Source organism: Aquarana catesbeiana, linkage group LG04 (assembly GCF_042186555.1).
Source record: "Aquarana catesbeiana isolate 2022-GZ linkage group LG04, ASM4218655v1, whole genome shotgun sequence".
NCBI classification, from domain to species: Eukaryota; Metazoa; Chordata; class Amphibia; order Anura; family Ranidae; genus Aquarana; species Aquarana catesbeiana.
The window spans coordinates 392195176-392212328 of NC_133327.1; the positions used below are offsets into that span (position 1 = coordinate 392195176).

Genomic DNA, 17153 nt, shown 5'->3' on the forward strand with positions numbered 1-17153 from the left:
CATATCTGTTGAGCTGAGGAGACCTGCACAGATCAATGCAGGCTCAATGCAAGGGCACAAAGAAAACAATTATTATGTGCCCTATTCACACCATAACACTGCATTGAGGTGAGGCATGTCTACATTTTTATGCAGTGCAGGGCATCACTTGTGACCATACCGCAGCATGTTGCAATGCGATGTCTTGTAACAATGCATTGAACTGTTTCCTCAATGCCCCTACACAATGTACACCAATGTGTAAGTTTTGTTTTATCACCAGGGCTGGTGTGAAAGTGTCCTTAATAATATATTTAATTACATTTTTGAGATGTCTTTGTAGTTTTATCTTTTTTAGCAACAGGGATCACACAGATTCCAACAGATACAAGGGCTGTGTTCTTGGGATGGTGTAGGTTATGGCTTACAGTCAAATATGCTTTCGGAATGAATTTTTAAGTGATAAAATCACACTCTGGGCAAGTACATTATCACATTCAAAGCAATGACAGGCCTGCTTCATGGTCATTCCTAGAATCTGGCAAAGCTATCTGTTCTTTTAAATTGATTTAAGGTAAGGAGCTTGGCATGGTAAAATGGAATTAGCACGCATGCTATCTATACTTTATATATTTCTATATCAAGCACCAGCTTGATTGAATATCAAAAAGGTGTATTGGTTATAGTTAGCTATATATAAAGACTTCTGAACAAACATGCAAAAGATATCTGTTTCCAGTGCAAAGCTACAAACATATCCCCATTAGACTCACCAGGATACAGCTGCGAGGACGCTGTTGTTTTAGTGTTTTCATCGACTCCTGACTGTGATGATTCATAATAATAGAAACACTGCTCAATAGCTGCAATAATCTGGAAGACAGCGCAACAATACCAATGACCAAAATGGTCCTCTTAAGACTCACAGAGAACATTTTATGGAGCTAACAGATTTAGTTAATTAAATCCATCTCTTTTTTTTCAGGTCATCCTCTCTAGACAGTGCTTTTTCCAGCGTTAAAAATTACTTTGTGTAAAAAATCTATACAAGTAATATCATTTAACAGATCAAGAATATGAAGATGTAAATGTCTTGTAATTAATGCCTTCGTTTCAGCATCACTAAAATTCCTCCCTCATCCAGCTGATTTTAATTATTCCAGAACATATTTCAAAAATGTATATAAACTTTGAGAGATAGTTCACTTATAAATATTTTTTTTTTTGTTATAGGTGAAATCTGGTATGTTAAATGCATTTTCTGAATTTAAGTCAACAATGCCCCACCACCTGTACTACTCTCCTCAGTCCATAAGCAATTACCTGGCTCCATGTTACAGCTTCAGCACTGCTACTCTCACTTCCTGCTTACATAGGAAAAATGCGGGTAGCGGAGCCATAGGCTCCTGCTGCTGATGGTCAAACATCTGTAAGGAGGGAGCCGAGTGGCTTACTGGCACTGTGCATGTCTATGGATGACAGGCTGAGCCAGCTGCTGTTCCAGGCATCTGGGTGGATCCCAACTTTAAAGCTGGGATCGATTCAGAGGCTGGATCGCCTCAGTGACAAAAATGGGTCACAGGAGTGCAGAACGCTGTGCACTACCCCACTTGTGGTCTGTGATTCAGAAAGACCTGGAATTAGCAGGTACTATTGTTTCAAAGAAAACATTAAGTAATGCACTCAACCGCCATGGCCTGTATGCACGCTCACCACGCAAGACTCCATTGCTGAAGAAAAAGCATGTTGAAGCTTGTTTAAAGTTTACTGCACAATATTTAGACAAGTCTGTGAAATACTGGGAGAATATAGTCTGGTCAGATGAGACTGAAATTTTATGCTCTTTGGATGCCATAATACACACCATGTTTGGAGGTCAAATGGCACTGCACATCACCCCAAAAACACTATACAAACAGTGGAGTTTGGAGTTGGGGATCATGGTGTGGAGCTGTTTTTCAGCATATGGTGCCGGAAAACTTCATATCATTGAAATGTGCCAAGAAATTCTTGATAAAAATCTGCTGCCATCTACCAGGATGATGAAGATGAAACGAGGGTGGACATTTCAGCAAGACAATGATCCCAAACACAAAGCCAAGGAAACTCTCAACTGGTTTCAAAGAAAGAAAATAAAGCTGCTAGAATAGCCCAGCCAATCACCTGACTTGAATCCAATAGAAAATCTATGGAAAGAACTAAAGATCAGAGTTCATAGAAGAGGCCCACAGAACCTTCAAGATTTGAAGACTATTTGTGTGGAAGAATGGGCTAAAATCACAACTGAGCAATGCACGCCACTAGTTTCTCCATACAGGAGGCGTCTTGAAGCTATCATTAACAAAGGATTTTGTATGAAGTATTAAATAAATGTCAATACTTTTTCATTTCATTTCATTACATACTCTATATCTGTATATACACATAAACATGCTCTATTTCTATATTAAACTAAATGTGTTTTTTTATAAACTAAGGGTTCACATATACTTCAATACTTTACTTTTATACTTTAACTGTGATAATAAAAAAATACTTTATTGCTCTACTGCAATCAATGTATCAAAAATAAAAACAGTAACTAAATAAGTATCGGCCTTTTAAAATAGTGACATACAAATGAAAAAAGGTCATAGTAAACAATATACAATTGCTTTACACATAAAACATGCACTATTTTTTCTTGACTAAAAAGAAACTGCTTACCAAGGATTTGTACTTTTTTTCCAGAAGTCTTAAAACAACAGTTCTGCTATAATGTGAATGCTGAAAGGCAAACATAAGAAATTGTAGATATTGTACTGAAAACGTCCATGCATAAAGGGAAAACAATAGCATGCATTATTGGTGTATGGAGTGTTATGAGCTTTGTGGTATAAAAAGGAGTAATATACATATGGTGTACTGGGACTACTACAAATACAGAAGAATATAAGAACAGTGTGATGGGACATTTACTTCTACAGATACTGTACAATATAAATTCAAGTATAGTGTGCTGGGACTTAAAATTTTACATAATAGAAGAAAAATACAAGTAAAGTGTGCTGGGACTTGCAACTCTGCAGAGGAAGAAGATACAGTGGATATAAAAAGTATACAAACCCGTTAAAATGTCAGGTTTCTGTGATGTAAAAAAATGAGACAAAGATAAATCATTTTAGAACTTTTTCCAATTTTACAAAAACACAACTGAAGCCTCCCAAAAGCATGTGGGAAAATGTGTTAAGGTCTGATGAAACCAAGCCTGAACTTTTTGGCCATAATTCCAAAAGATATGTTTGGCGCAAAAGCAATGCTGCACATCACCAAAAGAACACCATACCCACCGTGAAGCATGGTGATGCAAACATCATGCTTTGGGGCTGTTTTTCTTCAGCTGAAGCAGGGGCCTTAGACAAGGTAGAGGGAATTATGAACAGTTCCAAATACCAGTCAATATTGGCTCAAAACCTTCAGGCTTCTGCTAGAAAGTTGAACATGAAGAGGTACTTCATCTTTCAGCACTGACCCAAATCATACATCCGAATCAACAAAGAAATGGCTTCACCAGAAGAAGATTAATGCTTTGGAATGGCCAGGCCATAGCGCAGACCTGAATCAGATTGAAAATCTTATCTGAAGAGGGCTGTGCACAAATTTGGAGTGTTTTTGCAAAGAAGAGTGGGCAAATATTGCCAAGTCAAGATGTGCCATGCTGATAGACTCATACCCAAAAAAACTGAGTGCTGTAATAAAATCAAAAGGTGCTTCAACAAAGTATCTGTTTAAGGGTGTGCACACTTATGCAACCATATTATTTTATTTTTATGTCCCTCCCCCTAAAAGATTTCAGTTTGATGTTCAACTGCGTTGCACAGTTTATAGGTCAAATTGAAGGCGGAAAAAGTTCTGAAATGATTTATCTTTGTCTCATTTTTTTTACATCATAGAAACCTGACATTTTAACAGGGGTGTGTAGACTCTTTATAGCCACTTTATATTCCATTGTGGCCAGCTTGGACTCGTAGTACTACAGAGACAGCACAGTAGGCAAAGGATCATGCTATAAACATCTGCATACTGTGCTGGGTGAACATTTGTATTTTATGATCACTATTTGTGGTGTTGCATATACAGTGGTAAGTATATCTAGAGACTGGTTTTGTGACTTCCCAACGTAACCTACAGTTGGATAGTGAGCCTAGAGGGGACAAGATACAGGTAGGAAGGCTTGGAAGTTAAAAGATTCACTGCAAACAATTTTCAAATACTAGGAAAAACTGCTCAAGCTACTTGTCTTTACAGATATACTGTAGGTACAAACAGCCTTCTACAGCACATCAATGCAACATGGCAAAGCCTAGCCTCTTTTTGTGAAAAATATTTTCCATCACTTAAGTCATTGTATTTATAACAGTGGAATAGAATACTCTGTCTTCCAATAAGTCAAATATTGTATTAAATTCCTTCAACACAATTTTTTTTATTCAACAACTGACTGGGTCCAGTAGCAGGATCAGTGTGACCTAAAAATTTAAGGTGGCTTTACAATGAGGTTGCAAATGTCAGAGTATAAATCACATATTGGGTGAACTCATGAATCAAATTCTCCTTAAAATTAAATACTAAAATTAGAGAACTCACTGAAGCTTTCACTTGCAGCTTCACTGCAGCTAAAATATGAAATCAAATCTCATAGAAAGCCTAGCACTACCTCTGCACTTGTTGACTGCATAATATATACTTATAGCTTTGTATGGACAAGCAAACTAAAAAGGGGTTGGACCCTCCTCATACACATACCTACATGTCAAGGAAAAAGTAAACACTACAGAACTGTGATCTAAACCGTTTCCTAAAAGTTTCTAAAGTATTTCCTATTATACTAAAATGAGTATATAGCAGAGCTGCACGATTAATCGTTCAAAAATCGTGATCTGGAATCAACCCCCTCACGATCTTAATCCGGCATCTCCACAATTCATTTATGTAACAAGTGCAGAGCTGTTCTCTGCTCACTCACAGCTGTAAAAAAAAAAAAAAAAAAAAACCACCATCTGTTAAATGTTTATCAACATTGCTCAGTGCTGAGATAAAAGGAAACATTGCACCATTTAGTTATTTTAGATCAGGGGTCTCCAAACTGCGGCTCGCGGACCAGATGCGGCCCTTTGCTTGCTTTTATGTGGCCCTCAGGGAACTGTTTTAGGACATATCCCCCCCCCACACGCACTCCAATGAAGGGACATAATTCCTCCCAATTACACCAAAGATGGGGCACTATTCCCCCCAATGATACCAATGATGGGGCCTAATGACACCAATAATGGGGCACAATTGTCCCAATGACACCAAATTCTGCCAGTGACACCAATGATGGGGCACAATTCCTCCCAATGACACCAACGATGGGGAACAATTTCTTCCAATGACACCAATAATGGGGTCCAATTACACCAATGATAGGGGACAATTCCTCCAATGACACCAATGATGGGGCACTATTCCCCCCAATGATACCAACAATGAGGCATAATTTCTCCAATCGACACCAATAATGAGGCCCAATGACAGCAATGATGGGGCACAATTCCCCCAATGACACCAATGATGGGGCACAATTCCTCCCCAGCATGACACCAAAGATGGGGAACAATTTCTTCTGACACCAATAATGGGGTCCAATGACACCAATGATAGGAGACAATTCCTCCAAGTGATTCCAACAATGGTGCACAATTCCTCCCACTGACACTAATGATGGAGCACAATTTCTCTCAATGACACCAGTGATGGGGTACAATTACTCCCACTGAGACAGACAATGGGGCATTATTTTTCTCTCAATGATGTTGGGACCTTTTCTACTCCCAATGGTCACAGTCCAGCTTCCCTAAAATCTGAAGGACAGTAAACCGGCCCTTTGTTTAGAAAGTTTAGAGACCCTTGTTTTGGATCAAAGGGATGAGCTTCGGTCTGTAAATGAGGTCAATTTAACCACTTAAAGACTAAGCCTTGACACTTGTTGCTTACAAGTTAAAAATCAGTATTTTCTGCTAGAAAATTACTTAGGACCCCCAAATACTGTATTATATATATTTTTTAGCAGAGACCCTAGAGAATAAAATGGGGGCCGTCGCAATATTTTATGTCACAATGTTACGCTGAGAATAATGATCTTTATTCTAAGCAAAAAAAAATCGTGATTCTCATTTTTTCCAGAATGGTGCAGCTCTAGTATATAGCCTTGGGGAAAAAGCATTTTAAGAGACTAGCCAGTATTTACATATGGATGCACGCCATTGTCTACAGAACAGTGTGACCTTTAGGCTGGGTTCACACTAGTGCAAATTGGATGCGGATTTCACCGCATCCAATTTGCATGACAGCATCACACATCTCTGTGGCAGCTGCAGAGCTGCTTGCACAGGAGTACTGGGAGTCTTTGGCTTCGTTTCAGGTCTGAATTCAGGCAAAAAAATCATCCCTGATTCGTCCCTGAAATGGAGAACAGGGAGGCACCAGACCCCTGCTGCGAGCCGAATGCGGCATCAGTGTGAACCAAGCCTTAGGGAAGCTGATGGTCTGCAATTAGGGCTACAAAATCTAGAGCTGACCATACAGTGCTGTAAATATTAAATATAAATTAATAATATTCAGAGTTTTTTCAGCCGGAACAGCCTGGTACTGCATACAGTAGCATGACTACTGCTAACTGCTGGGTGGGACATTGTGGGCCATCCTTGCCTATGTTCTGGCTGGTTGACTCTGGCTGTGCTAATGTATTAACCCTGAACTACTCCTACCCGCACTGACAGATTGTTCATGTGTAATAGCTTAGGAGGGGTATTGCTGTGCTGGGGGATCTCTTGTTGCTGTTGGGGGTCTTTCTTTGCTGCTCGGAGTCTATTATTGCTGGGAACAATGGGTGTTATTTTATGATTGCTGCTTGTGGTACATTATTGCTGTATTCCAGCTGCTGCAATAATGTTTTCAGTGCGTTATAAACTCTTCACTTGCCTGGCAAGGAGCAAAAATGTGCATCACCACATTATCTGGCTGTCACATTTTGTCTGGATTGGCTATACAGAGATTTACAGGTTGCCTAGGCAGTGTTTAACCACCTCCCGCCTGCACTATAGCCAAATGAAAGCTACAGCGCGGGTCTTAATTGCTAGGAGGGCATCAATAGACATCCTCCCATGCATGAGCTGCCCGTGTGCCCCCTGCAGGGCGTCCGCGGCACGCTCTGTGATCACTGGGTCAATGAGACTTGGCTGATCACAGATCGAAGTAAGGGGCCAGTCCCTGCCCCTTACCACGTGATCAGCTGTCAGCCAATGACAGCTGATCACGTGATGTAAACAGAAGATCTGTAATCCGCTTTTTTTCCTCCTCACGCTGACAGTGTGAGGGACTGGACTGCCTTGGGACTGGACTGAGGTCTGAAATGCATGCATTGGGGCTGGTCTGAGGTCTAAAGTGCATGCATGCATTGGGGCTAATCTGAGGTCTGAAGTGCATTCATTGAGGCTGGTCTCAGGCCCAAAATGCATGCACGCATTGGAGCAGATCTAAGGTCTAGAAGAGTCTTACTTTGGTATGTGCTGTATATTTATGTTTTGTACATTTTATTACATTTATTTTTATTCTTAACAAATTATTTAGAAATTACTTTTATATAATCACAAAATGACACTTGGCTCTGTATTCTCTAAAAATAGGAGGTGCTGAGAGGTGGATAGGGGCAGAGAGAAATGCGATCCAAGGGAGGGGGGAAAATCCCTGCACCAATTCTCTGAGTACATATTCTCAGATAATAATATAAATAATAATAATAAATGACAGTTACAAACAAAAAACTAAAAAAAGAAACCTGTGCCAGTACAAAAATTCTGTGTATAGCCAGATTGTACAGCGATGGTCACAGGATGAAAGTCTGGTGATTGCCAGGAGTTCAATTTGCATCTACTTGGCATGTTATATGTTTGTTTATTCAATATAACTTATTATATGTGGTCCTGTTTATTTTCAAAGATATTTTATACTTAAAGCGGAGTTTCACCCAAAAGTGGAACTTCTGCTCGTTGTACTCCTTCCCCCCTCAGGTGCCACATTTGTCTTTCACAGCTGTCCTGTTCCCACTTCTGGGAGCCTTAGCTGCGATTATTGACGTCACCGCCCGGGCTCCCTGCTCCTTCCCCAGCCGCCGGGCCAGTAGGAGAGAGAAGCCGAACCTCGCGCGTGCGCGGTAGGGTTCCCGGTGTGAAGCCGTAAGGCTACACTGTTGGGTTCCCTTACTCGCAATGAATAGCGGCAGCATCCGACAGCTGTTGGAAACATCAGCTGCGGTGCCGACATCACTGGACTCCAGGACAGGCAAGTGTTCAATTATTAAAAGCCAGCAGCTGCAATATGTTTAGCTGCTGGCTTTTAATTTTTGCAGCGGTGGGCGGACCTCCACTTTAAAGATTGTGCATTATTCTTCAGACTATAGTGGTGCAGATTGATATAAAGCATTTGTTTGTTATTAAATACAAGTGATATTCCCATTTGTATAGTACCAAGCCCCCCTCCTCCCAATCCTCCCCCATAACAAGCAACTCTATCAATGTAAACATTGTTTTTTCAATTACCATCCATTTCTTGAACCACACAGCCTTTGTATCAATCACAGACAAGTAGAAGACGGGTTCCAATAGAATTTGAGAACTTGAATCCTGAGTTACAGTTAATAGGGATAATGTGCTCTCTACAATCTCTTCCATGTACCTAATTGAAGGGAAAAAATGTTACTAATCAACTAAATGAGCAAATAATTGCCACTAAAAGTAAATTAGCATATTTGTTTTTTTTTTAGTTCTTTTAAATAAACATAATTAAAGCAGATTCATTTGTTAGGCCCCTGCCTAGATGCTATAAATGTATCCTTAGGTTTCTCATTCCAAAGTCAGCTGGGTGGCCAGATACTGTAAATCACTTCTATAAGCACACATAGGGTCCGTTCACACTAGCTGCATGATAAAACGCTCCGTATCACAGTTTACAGTTTGTTTCCTTTTTTCTTTTTTTACCTTATTGGGAGCGTACAAAGTTACACTTCGTTCAAGTCTGCGCACTACCGTGCGTTGTGCTGCGATGTAGTCTAGCGAGCTACTGTGCCATCTAATGCAATGTCCAAAATTACACCATATCTGCATTTTTCCACACCGCACATCACTCCAGCCTTTTAGTTTGAATGGGACATATAGAAAACAGTTGTGCCCTTGCAGTGATTGGCACTGATTAAATGCAGAAGAATGCAAGTCGATGCACACAGAGTGAGGGGCCCCTATAGCACTGGCTTAAACATGCGGCATAAATGAAGGGGGCTCTCATAATTTCACTGAAAATGTGTACAGTACCCATTCCCTATAAACTTAAAATCACTGGAGCGGCATATGGTAGAGAGGATGCTGATGTAATGGTGTACATTCACATATGGATGTTCTACTGGGTACTGCAAACAGGGATTATGGAATCCAGCAGGGAAGCTACCTGTAACTTTTCAGGGGACCTGGAAAAAACCAGCACTGGGCAAAAAAAAGCAAAAGAACTTCCTATCAACCTTTGTCTAATGCTGACTCAGATCCCCCGTGAGCACTCACAGGTCCTTCAGTTACTCCAAACAAGCTAAGTATTTCAAGGTTTGCCAGCTATTTGTAAGGGAGCAAGGTGGGCGCAGGAAAGAAATCTGCACGATTCCCCCATCAACACGGACAGTGCTGACAGGACAATCCCTCCTGCCGAGCAATTGTCTGCTCCAGGCTGGGGGCCAGGGGTGGGCAGGGAAAGCTGTCATTGCCAGGAGAAGACAATGATTATTTCTAGAGGCTATAGCAGCCGCTAGCTATAATCGTAAGAGAATCTGGCAGGATGGTTGTACCAAAGTTGATCGATCAAATTAGTACATTTAGCCTGCCCATTAACATTTCAAATGTCTGGTGGTTCCTGCTAAACCGGCCAAGATTCAAACTGTGTATAGCCGGACTATGTCTAATTATTCTTAAAAATGTTCCCTCCCCCCTTCTTTCCTGTATATATATAAAAAAAAAAAAGTGGTGTGTACTTACCTATGTTTAATCTGCTTCAGTCCAGTCACGTGACCCTGCAGCTCTGACCCAGGGAGCACTCACCAAGGACTGGGAATTCCTGTAGCAGTAACATCATCCAAAGGCTCCCACAGCCCAGCCATTGTTTGCGCTACCCTTCTCTCCCCTGCAGCAGCTGCTCATCATCAGGGGAGCTGGGGATGCAGGATCATGTGACTGGACTGGAGCAAATTAAAAATAGGTAAGTACACACATCTTTTTTCTTTTTATACAGGAAAAGTAGGTGGAGGGGGAGGGAACATTTTTAAGAATAGTAAGCCTTAGGCTTTTCTTCCACTTTAAGTAAACCCAACATTAGAGACATATGGGGACTGCCAATGCTGATATCTCAAATTCATAGTTTTTAAACAGAAAATTCCCCTAGTGGACTTTAAAGGCACATATAAAAAAATATTTAGGAAAGTATTTAAGGTGAACAACAGTTTATTCATTACAAAAAAGTTCCTCAAACATATATCAAACAAATAACATAAATAAAAACAAGGAATGCCGTTCCATAAATATATGGCTAGTGATACCAATACGCTTGCAACCGACGCGTTTCGGAGTTGTTTTGGCCTCCTTCAGGGGTGATTGTAAGCTTTAAATAGAAATTTCTGTGTAGAAAATGGTATATGCAACATAGACATAGTGAATATATATCAAAATCAAACCATCAAACATATAGTTACAGAAATAGACCTTATCGTTTGCACTTACATTGGTATCTATATATATTGGCTATGCATTCCAGAGAAGTTTAAAAGAAAACAGCAGTATTGACACAAACTGCCCATCAGACGCATCCCATGATCATGGTGTATAGAGCTTTGTTGAGTATATCCAAAATATTCATATAGCCTCTATTCAATTAGAAATAAGTCGATAGGGACGTATATAGTGGTTTTACTTCCTTTCAATAGGAAGAGAGGCCCATTAATCAAGGGCGTATGGATGTTTTGATCTGGAATCCCACTGGGGCCAAATGCGGGTCCTGTAAGTTGTGAAGATATGTAGATAAGTATATATTGGCCAAACATATAAGTGACTCGAGTAAGTAGAGAGTATTAGGGTGTTTCCTACCTGCTCAGCCTACAGTATAGAAATCGAGGGGGGTCACCCGTTGCTGATGGATGTAGACCAGGTGAGACCCACATAGCTGAAGGATCAATATGAAGAAAGGGTAATATATCAGAACCTGATTGTATATTTATGTAGTAAGAAGGGAGAGGAAAAAAAAAAAAAAGCAAAGGAAGGAAGGGGGGGGGGGGGAGGAAGGGAGGAAAAAGGGGGGGAGGGGGAGGGGGGGGGGAGACAGAAAAGGGGTAGTTAGTGAGAAGGGGGGGGGGAAGGGGAGAAACAAGAAGGAACAAGAAGGGGGGACAAAAAGGGAAGAAGTGGAAAAGGAGGGAGAGACACAAAGAGCATAGGTATCAGGTATAGTTTGTGGCTGATCGATTAGGTAGTAAAGTAAAAGTCTCTAAGTATCTAAAGTTACTCACAATATATGGCAGCAGCTCACACCGACAGCGTCCTATTCAGAGTAGATGACGCCTGGTGTGAGCAGACGCCGAGTATATGAAGCCCTCCCCACCAATCAGCTGTTGATAGAAAAGAAGCAACAGCTGATCGTAGGTGGTGGAGGAGGGACGAACGCGCTCTGACTGGCCCCCCGGGTGGAGCGAGCGCCGCCAGGCCCCCACAGCGCATGCGTATGCATGCCTATTCTAGAGGGCAGTTCAGCCCGCTTATTTGTTTAGGGGACTCTCCTTTATTTGCTATTTGCATCATATAATAAAGGAGGTGTTTTGAAATTCAGCAATTTATGCAGTGGCAAAACTTGGGTAACATTGATTGTTTCTATATATACACAGAAATGGGACCCTTATTACATCACAGGACATACCAGAATGTTATGTTTTAGGGATCCCGACTATAAAATCATTGTCATATATTCTGTATATTGTACATTGTGAGATCTCAGGTCGAAATAATTCGAACTATATGTATGTATGATTTAGTGATATCCTTGGTCCCTACTTACAGGATGTAATTTCTAACCATACATTTCTATGCTTGTTCATGTAGTCACTGTTTAATATTATATGTCCCTCCATGAAGAAACCGCCTTAACCTGTATAATACTGTCCACCAGCGCTGGTTCCCCCGCAATGGTTACTAAATTAAATTATACATGCACTATTTTGTTTTATAGGCTGCACATTACATGTGCTTCAAGTCATTGTTTTACATAGTGATCCGCTATCCGCCCGGCACACAAAGCCGCCTGAGCGATCATAGCTTACGGCGGCGCTGTGTGAGGCACGGTGTTATCTACACTGTTCTCCATCTTGCGACCCCAACGGACATGCGCAGTCCGTTGGGGAAGCTAGACGTGCCGGCGGGTGTAGTAGGCGTGGCCACGCCTCACCGCGTTTACATACGCATGCGCTGTGGGGGCCTGGCGGCGCTCGCTCCACCCGGGGGGCCAGTCAGAGCGCGTTCGTCCCTCCTCCACCACCTACGATCAGCTGTTGCTTCTTTTCTATCAACAGCTGATTGGTGGGAAGGGCTTCATATACTCGGCGTCTGCTCACACCAGGCGTCATCTACTCTGAATAGGACGCTGTCGGTGTGAGCTGCTGCCATATATTGTGAGTAACTTTAGATACTTAGAGACTTTTACTTTACTACCTAATCGATTAGCCACAAACTATACCTGATACCTATGCTCTTTGTGTCTCTCCGTCCTTTTCCACTTCTTCCCTTTTTGTCCCCCCTTCTTGTTCCTTCTTGTTTCTCCCCTTTCCCCCCCCCCCTTCCCACTAACTACCCCTTTTCTGTCTTCCCCCCCCCTCCCCCCCTTTTTCCTCCCTTCCTCCCCCCCCCCCCCTTCCTTCCTTTGCTTTTTTTTTTTTTTTTTTTTCCTCTCCCTTCTTACTACATAAATATACAATCAGGTTCTGATATATTACCCTTTCTTCATATTGATCCTTCAGCTATGTGGGTCTCACCTGGTCTACATCCATCAGCAACGGGTGACCCCCCTCGATTTCTATACTGTAGGCTGAGCAGGTAGGAAACACCCTAATACTCTCTACTTACTCGAGTCACTTATATGTTTGGCCAATATATACTTATCTACATATCTTCACAACTTACAGGACCCGCATTTGGCCCCAGTGGGATTCCAGATCAAAACATCCATACGCCCTTGATTAATGGGCCTCTCTTCCTATTGAAAGGAAGTAAAACCACTATATACGTCCCTATCGACTTATTTCTAATTGAATAGAGGCTATATGAATATTTTGGATATACTCAACAAAGCTCTATACACCATGATCAGGGGATGCGTCTGATGGGCAGTTTGTGTCAATACTGCTGTTTTCTTTTAAACTTCTCTGGAATGCATAGCCAATATATATATAGATACCAATGTAAGTGCAAACGATAAGGTCTATTTCTGTAACTATATGTTTGATGGTTTGATTTTGATATATATTCACTATGTCTATGTTGCATATACCATTTTCTACACAGAAATTTCTATTTAAAGCTTACAATCACCCCTGAAGGAGGCCAAAACAACTCCGAAACGCGTCGGTTGCAAGCGTATTGGTATCACTAGCCATATATTTATGGAACTGCATTCCTTGTTTTTATTTATGTTATTTGTTTGATATATGTTTGAGGAACTTTTTTGTAATGAATAAACTGTTGTTCACCTTATATACTTTCCTAAATATTTTTTTATATGTGCCTTTAAAGTCCACTAGGGGAATTTTCTGTTTAAATTCTAAATTTAGGATGTGGCACAACACCTGTAGATAATTGGCCGATCAAACCTTTGTTCTCAAATTCATAGTTGGCAGGCTGACATGATGATCCCATGGCTGTAATATTTTCAACAAGCATGAAGAACAGGAGATCTGACTTCACTCTGATGTATTCCAGGTCAGAGGTTTAGTAAGTATTTGAACCAGAGACAACTAAGCAACTACTATTTTTAAAAAGGGGAGGTCGATGGAAAGTAATGGCAGGTTTCTCTTATTACAGGTTACCTTTAACTCATGTATACACAGCTCATTCTAAAGGGACAGAAGCGAGAACTCCAAAGTCAGTATTATAGTATAGCTTACGGTCTCTACTGTGGGCTTAAACAAACATTTCAGGAAAATTTGCCAACATTTTATTTAAACATGGGGAATAGTACAAGTAAACCATACAAAACTGTATTTTGTATTTACTCCTTTAAGGCGGCCCTTCAGTCATTTTTTCAACTTTCCATCTAATTAATCTTCTGCCCTTGTTGTTTTAACTTTGGAGAGTAAAACTTTTTTTTCTGCCAGTAATTCCCCTATACAGCCCACTTCCTGTTTCTTGTCTGGTAAAAAGCCTAGGCTTATGACGTCATGCACAGCTCTCTCTCTCACTCTTGTGAGAGTTTGCAGGAAGGGAGAGGGGATGAGTCATACGAGGGCCAATGAGAGCTACAGAGCTGGAGGTGTGCCTCTGTGTGTCTGTGTAAATCCAGGAAGTGAACAGGCAGCAGCTTCAGCTGCCCACAGTTAAAATGGCTGTAGCCAGACCTAGTGGCGGGAGATTTCTGCAGCATATTTGGCAAGTACAGGATCACAGTATATATATAAAATAATGAGCAAAGTGGTTGGAGGGAAGCTTCAGAATGGCAAAGAGGTTTTTATTACAAATTATGTGAGCAGACTCTCTTTAAGTCTCAAGTGTAAGTGTACAAGCACAGCTGTGCTTTTTTAACAACAAGTATAAGTTTAAATTATTTTATAGTTCAAAGCTGAACTCTAAGCATGTATTAAAGGACACAGGTTAATTGAACTCTGTAGTTATGAGTATATCATTTTATATATATATTATTATTTTTTTTTTTAATGCAAGCTGTGCAAGTACCTGAATTTGACCTTATATTATGCCCCATACACACGATCAGAAATTTGGCCAGCAAAAGACCGATGAAAGCTTTTGTTGGTGGGAAATGCGACCGTGTGTATTCTCCAGCGGACTTTTGCTGGCGGAATTCCAGCCAGCAAAAGACTGAGAGCATGTTCTCAATTTTTCGGTCGGAAAAAGTTCTGATCGGAGATTCCGATCGTCTGTAGCAATTCTGACATGCAAAATTCCTACGCATGCTCAGAAACAATTTGACGCATGCTCAGAAGCATTGAACTTCATTTTCTCGGCTCGTCGTAGTGTTGTACGTCACCACATTCTTGACGGTCGAAAGTTCAACGAACTTTCATGTGACCGTGTGTATTCAAGCCAAGCTTGAGCGGAATTCCGTCGGAAAAACCATCCAGAATTTTTCCGACGGAAATTTCGCTCGTGTGTACGCGGCATAAGTCTTTTGCAGTCCACTGTACAGCAGGGCTGGAGTTGTGAGAAGAAGCAGCAGCACAGAAGAGTCAATCATGTGCTGATAATAATACTGCTTCTTTTTTCACTGTCCAGTCACAGGCTGGGGCAGGTCCAGGAGTACTTGGGCTTAGAAAAAGTGGGTTGAATAATGCTGGCCATCAAACTGAGGACATCTGGTCACAGAAAAAAAAATAACTGTGGGGAAATCTCTGGATTAATGGTGAATATTGCAACAACAGCTGATTTTGTTATTCTATCTTTTAATGGGCTATTCATTTTTCTCATCTTACCCTTTTTTGGCTGGAGCGTTTTTAACTGAATCCAATGATCCAATTATCTACAAGTAGATTTCTGAACGTATTTTTTCCCAGTTTCCACTATACAATGTACCCATATTTCATTAGCCAACTTTAATTTGGAGAAAAGTTTTATGTTGATTTTTTTTTTAATAAAACAGGGTGGACTGACTGAGGCTGCATAAGTCACAAGACCTCCAATCAACAGATAAATACTTTCAAGCAACCCCAATGGCCATTCTAGGGCTGCAAATGAAAATCATCACAGGAGTTTAGTACATCAAAGGTTAATTTTATTTTTATTTTTTTGTTCTTACACTTTTTTATGAAGCTTGTTTCAAATCTGAACTCCAGGCAAACTATTGGATTCAAAGTTAATTTTTTTATATGGGAGCTTTTTAAGTGATTTGAATTTTTGTTCTTCTATTACTGAGATTTACACAGCTCTGCCAGCGCAGGTTGAAGACCTATAATTTTTCCTGTCGCAGTAAACTGAAACGACTTTGTCACTTCAATGCCTCTATGTTCTGATTGGACATAGGGAATGTGGAAACACAGTAAAAAGATCACTCATCTGTCCCTTTTGTGGCATGTTCATTTTCAGCACATGTGCATGCAGCAAAGCTTGAGGGACCCCTAATCCTGGGCTTTCCTCTACGTGCCGCTGTGCAGGGAATTACAAGGATTGGTATCAAAACAGAATCCAGTACTTACACTAGTTGCATGTTAAAATAACTTTCATTTATTTGTAATTAAGTGGTCGTAAGGGAAGGTGTTTTTTTTTTTACCTTATTGCATTATCTGCAGTAAACGCATAAAACCTTTTGCATGCAGCTTTCCCCACGGCCGCTCCTAAACACATACCTGAGCCCAATCTCAATCCAGCGATGTGCACGAGAGCAGAGGCTCACTCGTCTCTCCCACTCTTCATTGGCTCAGATAAAGCAGTGGCTTTCTATTGGGTCACTCGGCTGGGGGAGGAGCCAGGAGCACTGGCAGGGGACCCGGGAAGAGGAGGATTGAGGCTAATCTTTGCAAAACCATTGCACAAAGCAAGTAAGTACAACATGTTTGGTATTTTAACAAAACAAAAATTGAGACTTTACAATCCCTTTTATACATAACTGAACGGATCGGTACTTTTTTTATATCTGTCTGGAGTATAGCATTAATTACAACATCTAAATAGTTTATTTATAAAAAATAATAAAAAAAAAAAAAAAAAAAAAAGACACACAGATACAGTACTTTTCTGGATGTCGAATCCAAAAAGATGGCACCTCCTTCTGGTAGTCATTTAACAGTCGAATCTAAAGAAACGAGAAAACGAATTAACATGCAAATTGTATAAATAATTGGAATTTTGTTCTTGAAT

At 40.7% G+C, this 17153-nt stretch overlaps 1 protein-coding gene across 2 annotated transcripts in view; it reads right to left on the reverse strand.

Annotated features, from left to right (window-relative positions):
• The window catches only part of TBC1D32 (TBC1 domain family member 32), a 503914-nt gene that overhangs the window by 383344 nt on the left and 103417 nt on the right, over positions 1–17153 (reverse strand). For both annotated transcript variants that reach the window (XM_073627171.1, XM_073627170.1), the window contains exons 9-12: positions 17027–17088; positions 8598–8733; positions 2686–2745; positions 753–852 (exon numbers count right to left, since the gene is read on the reverse strand). In XM_073627171.1, coding sequence (XP_073483272.1) covers positions 753–852; positions 2686–2745; positions 8598–8733; positions 17027–17088 — 358 coding nt within the window. The remainder of the gene's footprint in view (positions 1–752; positions 853–2685; positions 2746–8597; positions 8734–17026; positions 17089–17153) is intronic.